General features: G+C 40.4%; 2 protein-coding genes across 4 annotated transcripts in view; one reads left to right on the top strand and one right to left on the bottom strand.

Moving 5' to 3' along the window:
• Positions 1-1,708: 1,708 nt before the first annotated feature.
• Positions 1,709-5,818, bottom strand: LOC308096145 (uncharacterized protein). The gene is made up of 5 exons (XM_080443448.1): positions 5,685-5,818; positions 2,934-3,032; positions 2,786-2,832; positions 2,257-2,367; positions 1,709-2,162 (listed from the first exon to the last, which is right to left on the bottom strand). Exons 2-5 carry the CDS (start codon positions 2,995-2,997, stop codon positions 1,968-1,970), a joined length of 417 nt encoding a protein of 138 aa, XP_080299574.1. The 5' UTR covers positions 2,998-3,032; positions 5,685-5,818; the 3' UTR covers positions 1,709-1,967.
• LOC308096142 (cryptochrome-1-like) overlaps positions 4,145-9,086 on the top strand; it is a 14,030-nt gene continuing 9,088 nt past the window's right edge. The window contains exons 1-5 of one of the 3 annotated variants that reach the window (XM_080443444.1): positions 4,145-4,552; positions 4,716-4,804; positions 5,701-6,063; positions 7,192-7,649; positions 7,964-8,148. In XM_080443444.1, the coding sequence (XP_080299570.1) occupies positions 7,447-7,649; positions 7,964-8,148 (388 nt within the window). In that variant the 5' untranslated portion in view covers positions 4,145-4,552; positions 4,716-4,804; positions 5,701-6,063; positions 7,192-7,446. Of the gene's footprint in view, positions 4,553-4,635; positions 4,805-5,700; positions 6,064-7,191; positions 7,650-7,963; positions 8,149-9,086 lie in introns of those variants that run through there. The other 2 variants (XM_080443443.1, XM_080443445.1) reach the window with 2 other exon arrangements.

Below are 9,086 nucleotides of genomic sequence, written 5' to 3'. Positions count from 1 at the left end.
TAAGCATCGCATATACTCACTTCTAGTGTGTGCAGCAATCCATTTTAGTATTTGTCACAAATATAAATGTTTCAATACACATTGATTATGATATTTTTAAACGGTTGAAATATTCTTTTAGCACACTATCCATACCAGCTGTGCCTTCTCCTACAGTATGACTGTTCTTGCCTTTGCCTATAGTGGAAAAGTCAAGAAAGTCTCACTCACATTGCAGTGACTGCACTCATCTCTCCTCTCTCATCTTGTTTGCTCCACTTGAAAATAGCTGCCTCAGTGTTAGTTTGAGTTAACTACGTCTGGATCAGGAGGCTGAGATGGTACTGGATCAGCATGGAGGTGTGTTTGCTTGTGCCGCACCATCCTTTGTTGGGTGCGTTTCTCCTCGAGGTATGTGACCCCATCGTGGCATAAAGCAGTGGTTCCCACAGGGGGGTCCCCAAATTATTTTGGGGGGTCAGCAGATGATTAGCTCAATGTGCAACATTGTTTTCTCACTCAACAGTAGACAAACCAACATACAGTAAAAGTGTATACAGGGTATCTGCATATTTCTAAAGTGACAATTTAAGGACTTTTAAGACCTTTTTAATACCAAATTGGCCATATTACATAAGAAAGCGGCAAACATTGTGAAAATAGCAGATCTACAAGCTCACAACGCCTCACACTGCGATGGCGTTGTGAGCCTCTAGATCTGATATTTTCAATAAATGTAATGCCTACAATTCCAAGTGCTTGTCAGGGTGGGGGGTCCCCAGTTCAAATATTATTATTTTGGGGGGTCGCAGCCTGAAAGGTTTGGGAACCCTTGGCATAAAGAACACCAGAGTAGCCGATTTGCTGCAGCTGACTCCAGGTCATTGGGGTTGATGTTGCACCTCTTTAATGTCCCTTTCAGCTTTTGAATTGATTGATTGAATACTTTATTTAGAAGTTTGCACATGGAAGTACAGTTTACAATACAAGGTCAACTAAAATGGACTGCCCAGGAAAGCCGCAATGGCTTGTTTCTGGTCTTTATACCACAGTTTTGGACCGCCTGGCATCCTGCTGGCTGACAGGAGCTGTCCATAAAGCACTTGACGGGACAAACGGCAGCCATCTGGATGACATGGCCAACCCAACGGAGTTGCCTCTGTGCTAGGGTTGCCTCAATGCTGATGGAGTCAGTGCGTTGGGTCAGTGCTTCCCAAACCTTTTAGCTCGAGACCTAAAAGAAAAGTTTGATGTTTGCCCGGGACCCAAACAAGTGAAAATAGCACATCTACAAGCTCGTACCGCGGCGCGAAGCAACGTGGTGTGAGCTTGTAGATATGCTATTTTCACTATTTATTTATTCATTTTTGGTAATTATTTTATTTTATTTTATTCATTAAATACTTTTGTAGTCATATGACTGCTAAGTTGTGATCTTGACTATTATTGAAAATGGGGATTGAATACATTTTTTGTGCTTCACAAGAAGGCCTCATATATTTCCTGCTCATAACATGCTTCGGTATACAGTATGAGATGTTTTTGGGGGTTTCTTTTTTTACTTTTAAGATAAAAATACAATTAAAAAAAATCTAAATATAGTTAGTATGTATGTACAATTAAATAACATTAGCATCAGTAATAATATAACATAGATTCATAGTAATAGCATCCCATGGGTCTGTGGTGTGACATTCTAAAATCTCAATTAGTAATTGCAGTATTCATTCATTCAAGATTTATTTATTCTCGAAATTACACTGAGTAGTTAAACTCATTTGCAGTTGAATGCATTGTATCGAGTAATACAATGCATTCAACAACATCACTGTTGAAAATAAATTTCATTTTAGGAATTGGGAAAATAAAAGGCTCCAGCAGAGGCCCATTCCAAAAAAGTATGAGATGTAACTAGGGCAATCTCCAAGTATGGTGCCCTCTGTTGAAAACCCTTGACAAGTGTCTGTGAATGAAGGGGATATCTCTGGTTACAGAGGCACTGAAGTGTCTTTGGACTGGGTTCCACCTCCTGTACCAGAGGGAAGCTGTGCCAAAGAGTACAAATCTTCATCAGCATAACCGACTGTAGCTGTGTTGATGGACTCAGTAGGAGGGTCTATGAGGGCATTTGTCTCTCCCAAAGAAAACCCTTCAGAATTGATGTTGTGTGATTCATTTACCGGCTATGAGTGGGGGTAAAAAAGAAGGTTCAATCAGTGTCATAATAAACAAAGTACAAATGTTTCTCAACAGTTGAACTGGTTTAAAGTTGCTTACATGAATGTTTGTGATTGGACTGGTGGATGCGACGCAGGAGTAGACAGTACTGACATTCACAGGAGTTAAGTTCGACTGTCTATTCTCTTCTCTGATCTCCTCATACACAGCCTTGGAAAAGAGGAAATAATGAGTTTACATTCATTTGACTTGATCATAGCATTTTTCTTCAATTTATGATACAGTACATTTCTTTGAATGACAGTCCATGCTCTCAAACCAATTAACACAGCCATCTGAACCTTGATATTTGGCAGAACTCAGTGTAAATTTTCATTACCTTCGCACATGCACAAAATTGGGCTGTTTAGCAACATTATTGTGATTCAAAGGCTGTGTTCTGTTAATTGTTTTGAGAGCATGCACCTTAGTTTGACGTATTTGTTATGGCTTTCCTTTTTTCCCTTTAGTTTCACTAATATAGTGATAGTCTAGTTTAGCTTTACATACATTAGCTTAGTTTAAAAGAATATCACGTTGCTACACATATGAAGAGCTTTTGAACCTCCACAAATTTACTTAAACTCACCTCATTCACAACAGCACAGTCTGTATCCACAGGAATGATGGAATGTTCTGGAAAACAAACAGTGTTTATTTGTGTTTGTGACTATATGCACATCTGTGTCTTTGTGCAGTGTTTGTATGTGTGTGCGTGTGTCTCAAGTGTAGGCTACCTGGTGGGGTGCAAATCCTTTTGCTGCAAAAGATCAATGTTGCCATTCCTAATAAGATGACCATGACAACCAACCCAGCAACCACAAACACTATGGTACCTAGGTTGAGAAACAAATGATTCAAAGTCAGATTTTGAGGAAGTGAATAACTATAATAAGACTGATATGTAATCAGCACCTGCAACAGCAGTTTTAGAACTATACTACTGTGAGGTAAAATGGAAGCAGGTTGGATGACAGACATGCGCACACACACACACACACACACACACACACACACACGCACGCCTATCTAAGCTCACAACACGTTGGCTTGTGACACGTTGTGAGCTTGTAGATCTTCTATTTTCGGCAAAGAAATTTAGTGTAGAGGGAAAAAAGGAGGGAATTTAGTATAGACCCCTGGGGGACTCCAGTCAGGTCAACTATGTATATAGGGTTTAAGTGGTTAAATGACAAACCAATATAGTGTGATTTTGGGCCACCGCGAGCGACCAGAATAGCTTCAGCCTCATTTGATGTTTTGGCGATGATGCTGTCTAATGTCGGTCTAAAATTGTGTAATTGGGTTGTGATCTGGTAACTGCAAAAGTCATAGCATATGATTCACACCATTTTCATACTCATTCAAACATTCAGTTTCACCTTGTGTATAGTCATCACATAGTCATCCTGGACTGGTAGAGACCACTCCCACCAGGATAGAAATGTTTCATTATAGGCTCAAGGTCATCACTCATATAATGCCTATTTATTGATTTGCAATGACCCTTCCCTCTAAGGGCCAAATGGACCCAAACCATGCGAGGAAAATGCCCCCACAGCTAAACAGAGCCACCGGACCCCATCACTGACGAGGTCAAACATTCAGACCTGTACCGTTCTCTTCCTGTAGCCTACTGACCATATCACTCTGTAGATCAACTAACTACTGGACATGTTTTTGTACCACTAAACTCTCAAATGTGCATTTGTCTTTATAAAGAGGGGTTTATGCACTGCAACCCTACTAAATCCCTCTCTATGTAGTGGTTGACAACTGCTGTTCTTGCGGACACGGTCTGATGTCCTGCTTTGACAGAGGCGCTGCACACTTGTCTAGCAAGTTAACACCACAGACTGTGTTTAGCACAAACTAACACTGAGACAGCAAGTGGAGCAAACAGGATGAGAGAGAGTAGAGATGAGTGCAGTGTGAGTGAGACTTTCTTGACTTTTCCACTAGGCAGAGGCAAGAACAGTCATACAGAAGGCACAGCTGGTATGGATAGTGTGCTAAAAGAATATTGAAACAATTTCAAATATCATAATCAATGTGTCCTGAAAGATGTGACAATACTAGAAGTGAAATTATGTGCAATACTCACTGGAGAACAAGAGGGTAAACAGCATAATATGCTTTTGAGAGAGAGAGAGAGAGAGAGAGAGAGAGAGAAAGAGAGAGAGAGAGAGAGAGTGAGTGAGTGAGAGTTCGCATGAAGTGTGGCTCTCAAAGGAAGTGAAACGCTGCTCATTTTCTTTTATAACGGAAACTTCAGAAAGAGTCTGTGACTTGAGATGATCTGTACAGACATACAATATGAATAGCCACTATGCTGTGTTTCTTGGCCTTTTTTCTGGTGAGTAATGTCTGCCTGTCTGTCTATCTCTAAATGCATCTGTTTATATGTCTGTCTATCCCCTGTCTGTCTGTCTCTCTCTTTTTTTTTGGTAAGATATGTTTTTGGGCTTTATTATTTTTTTTAATTGATTTTTGGGGGCTTTTATGCCTTTATTTGACAGGACAGTAGGCTGACAGGACATGGGGGGTGACACACAGCAAAGGTCGTCGAGATCGAGAGTCAAACCTGACGGATTTAACAGCATATGTGGTATGCGCCTGGACCGCTAGGCCAGCCGGCGCCCCTTTGCCATTATTGATAGGAACAGTAGACTGACAGGAAATGGGGAGAGAGATGGGGGGGTGACACGCAGCAAAGGTTGTTGGGATCGGGAGTCGACACACTGTTAGGCTGAATTACCAGCCTAGGTGCCCAGTCGGTTACGCCAACCGTCCGGGCCGCTGTCTGTCTCTCTGACTATCTAATTTTGTTGTTAATCTATTCATCTCTCAGTGTGTCTGTCTATCTCTCCAACCATCATTCTATTTATCTGCCTGTTTGTCCATCTCTCCATGTGCCTGTCTATATTTCTGTCTGTCAGACCATCTACTACTGTATCTTCATGTCTTTCTCTTTGTCTGTGAAGAATTATCCACCAGTGCTTTAGTGTTGCTGTGGTGGTTTTTGTCTTTCTCTATAGATCAAATTGTTTGAATGTTTGTAAACAAACTGCTATTTCCAGGTAGAATGTCTATGGTTATTACACAGTATAAAAGTGTCCAGAACATTAGCCATGTCTAGTTTGTAAACCTGTGGATATTTAGAACAAAATAATATATTTCTAATAGTCAATAACAATATCAGAAGTGTCCTGTTGTTCCAGAAGTATGAAAAATACTGGTTCAATCCACCAATCCACCACCTGTCTAGACAGGTGAAAAAACAAACTCCTAAAATGTGGTCCAAAACTCACACAAATGTGTACACATTATCTCTGGAGTCATGTGATCAACATACAGTATATATACCGTTCAGATTTCTCCAGTGGTTACATGTACAGTGTATAATTCTGATGAAATTATTAACTTGTGGTATTTTGCAATGCAGTAGACAAAGTATTTATCATAACTACTAATTATAGATTGTTCACCTTTGCTTTCCAACAGCACTGTGTGATGGTGTCTCCGTTGGTTTTGGGCCTGAAAATAACAAGACCCACAGAGGAGTGGTGGGAGGAGACATCAGGGTTGGATGCTCATTTACCTGGGCCGGAAACAACAAGAAGTTCTTCTGTAAGGGAAAATAAAAAGAAGAGTGCGTAGTTCTCATTGAAACAACCATTAACAATGAAGTAAAAGGTAGATACACAATTGAATATAAGTGGTTGACTGCTATGTGGACAGAGTTCAATGTGACCATTACTGGACTGGAGAAGACTGACACAGGGACGTACTGGTGTGGTGTGGAAAGATCTGCTCTGAACATTGTATCAGAAACACATCAGAAGGTCATCATCGTTGTTGAGGAAGGTAGGGAGTCTTCAATGTCCTAAATATCTGCTGATGCAAGATAGAGCTAAAACCTTTTTTTTATTTTGTTTTTGTATAAATTGATAAGTAAGAATACATAGGGTGGTGTCTGATGCTAGTTAGTGCACTGACCACATGCTCCTGGTGTGTCAAGGGGTATCCCTTGACACACCAGTGTGTCACACACACACTAAAAAAAATCTATCAATTACACTAAGTAATTCAATGCTTGGGGTGTGTAATTGATAGAAAATAAGTGTTGTTTTGGGTGAACCTTTAAATAATACATTCCGAAAATGTGTGAATATTTATGAAACAATGTAGTGCACAGTGTGAATGTGAGTATGTACAATCAGAACACAAGATGATGGCTCCATACCATATAGTATTTAGGGAAATCAGTGATTCAACAAATTAACTGATAAATGCTATAAAAAAAAAAGTAAAATATAAATTGATGGAAGATAGTGCGATAAAGAGAGATGATCGTAATAAACCGAAATACTGATATGATTGCAACTCTTGGAACTTACAGTGCAAACAACGAATGTATCTTCAATACATTCGGTACCGGTATCTCACCGGTATGTACACGGTGAGTGTAGCGAGAGCTCTCGACTAAAAGTACGAAAATAACTCATTAAAACCCGCAATAGCAGACAATACTGTTAGGATGTTGAAACTAAACGTGCTCATAGATCCTTGGAGACGGTTTGGTGTTGGCTTTGACGCCGGGCTGTTCTATTAAAGTTAAATGTTTGTTGTTCCGCCCGGACTGTTGAGCCACATGTGATGCATGGTGGTGATGGCGAACAGGCTAGTAGCTTAGCACACCGTTAGCATTGCAGTACAGAATAATGGACAAAATTAGTGTCATGTGTTTTATAACTTGGACCGCTGTTCGAACGTAACAATCGTGTCTTAACTTGAGATTTTGGGTGGCTGTCGGACCAGACTCCTAGTTAGCTTGTCAGTACGTTACTTTTCACTTCGCGAGTACTCAGCGTAACTCCTAAATGAGTCATGTTTCTGCATCTGTCCTGTTTTTCATAACTGATGTGATGCCATGACAACAGATACATCTAAATGTAAATCATAAGTTAGTGGGTCTGTTTCTCCCTCCTTCAGATCCTGTAGGCGATCAACAGCATCTCTAAACATGCAGAACGACGCTGGTGAATTCGAAGGGACCAGAAGGGACCAGACCACACAGATATTTGCAGCTGATTAAAGCATTAGATAGATATTTGTATCAATATGATATTATGTAATTTTGGCATGATGATTTAAATGACTAATTAAATGTGAAAACAAAGTTTTGTTTTAACCACAATTACAGCACCTTTAAGTTGAGACGGTTCTCCAGTCACCACTGTTAATATCATGCTGTTGGCCAAGGCACTTTTTAATGATTCTCTCTACTCTCTCTCTCTGTCCCGCCAGGAGTGGAAGATCTCACGGTTGACTTTTGAGTATGACTCTGAGCCATTTGGTAAGGAGAGGGATGCAGCCATCAAGAAACTTGCCATGGAGGCTGGAGTGGAAGTCAGCGTCAAGACCTCACACACACTGTATGACCTGGACAAGTAAGGAACACACACGCACGCACGCACACACACACACACACACACACTCTGACTCACAAAAGAACACACACATTATCCACTTCCTGGACAAAATAAGGAACACACAAAGCATGGGCAGAAGAGGAGAGGCTCAGACGCACATGTAAACACACATTTTGTCCATTAATTTACTATCTCAAGCCTAATTTATACTCACTGATTTTCAAGCTAACGAGCTAGCTTGAAGGCTTCACTCTATTCTCCTCTCCCTGCTGAATGATGGCCAACCCATGCTTCTAATAACCTACTTGTACCTCCCTTTCTGTCTCTCTCAGGATCATAGAGCTGAATGGCGGCCAGCCTCCTCTGACGTACAAGCGTTTCCAGACGCTGATATCTCGTCTAGACCCCCCAGAGCTGCCGGTGGAGACGCTGTCTGACGCTCTGATGGGGCGCTGCGTCACGCCAATCTCCGAGGACCATGGGGACAAGTACAGCGTCCCTACACTGGAAGAGCTAGGTGAGGACACATACACACCCACCAATGCATGCATACATACATAAATAAGCTGAGAAAACATGAGGTAAGACAGGATGAGATAACATAATAAGTTAAGATTTGATGGCGTGGGATATAACATTTTAATCCCCAAGAGGAAAGGGTTCATAAATTGACCATTCCTTAAAAATAAGTATTTAAAGGTATCCAATGCAGGTTTCGATGTTTTGATCACATTAACATTTTCTATCCTTGAGGCATAATAAACATAATGATTGCATTTCCTACTTAAGTCCTGCGTTTCCTACTTAATCAAGTCTTAAGTCTTCTTCAGGAATGTTTTGAAAGCTTTATTGTTTAAATTTGGCTTGCAGTGAAACAAGCATATTATATGTTTATAGTCTTGAAATCAATACACTGTAGCCAACATTCATTTATCGTTTTATCTAACATACTGATGCTGATGCTCAGAAAAGGAATATAGCATTGGGCCAGAAACAAACTGAGTCTTTAACTTGGACTTTGAGTTCTGCCACGGCGGTAAAGAGAATGCACAATCAGAGATATTAATGAGAGATTAACTGTGATTTTATTCTAATACAGTTGATTAGGCTCTACAAAAACACTGTCCTCCTGGAAAAATATTCGATTTTTTTAGATGTAGCCTATTAAACAAAATACAGAAAATAGACTTGTAAAAATTATTTTACCTCAGATATTGGCATTCTAGAATTATCATTCATGACAACAGACCAGCAAATGAGGTAAAAGTTCAAGGTAAGGCAACTTGCTGCAGGTCAGCAAACCAAACGTACCAGTAAAATCAATGCCACTTCCGCATCCTTAAGTAATCCTCTCTCTAGCCCTGAAACATGACTGTCATACCATGACAGTCATGGTGCCGAGTCCCCCTGGTCTAAAGTTGTGTTCGATTTTTTCACATTGCCATCTCTCACATA

The sequence above is a fragment of the Gymnoscopelus braueri genome, assembly GCF_963280865.1.
Source record: "Gymnoscopelus braueri genome assembly, chromosome: 12".
NCBI classification, from domain to species: Eukaryota; Metazoa; Chordata; class Actinopteri; order Myctophiformes; family Myctophidae; genus Gymnoscopelus; species Gymnoscopelus braueri.
This window is presented reverse-complemented; position numbering and strand designations above follow the sequence as displayed.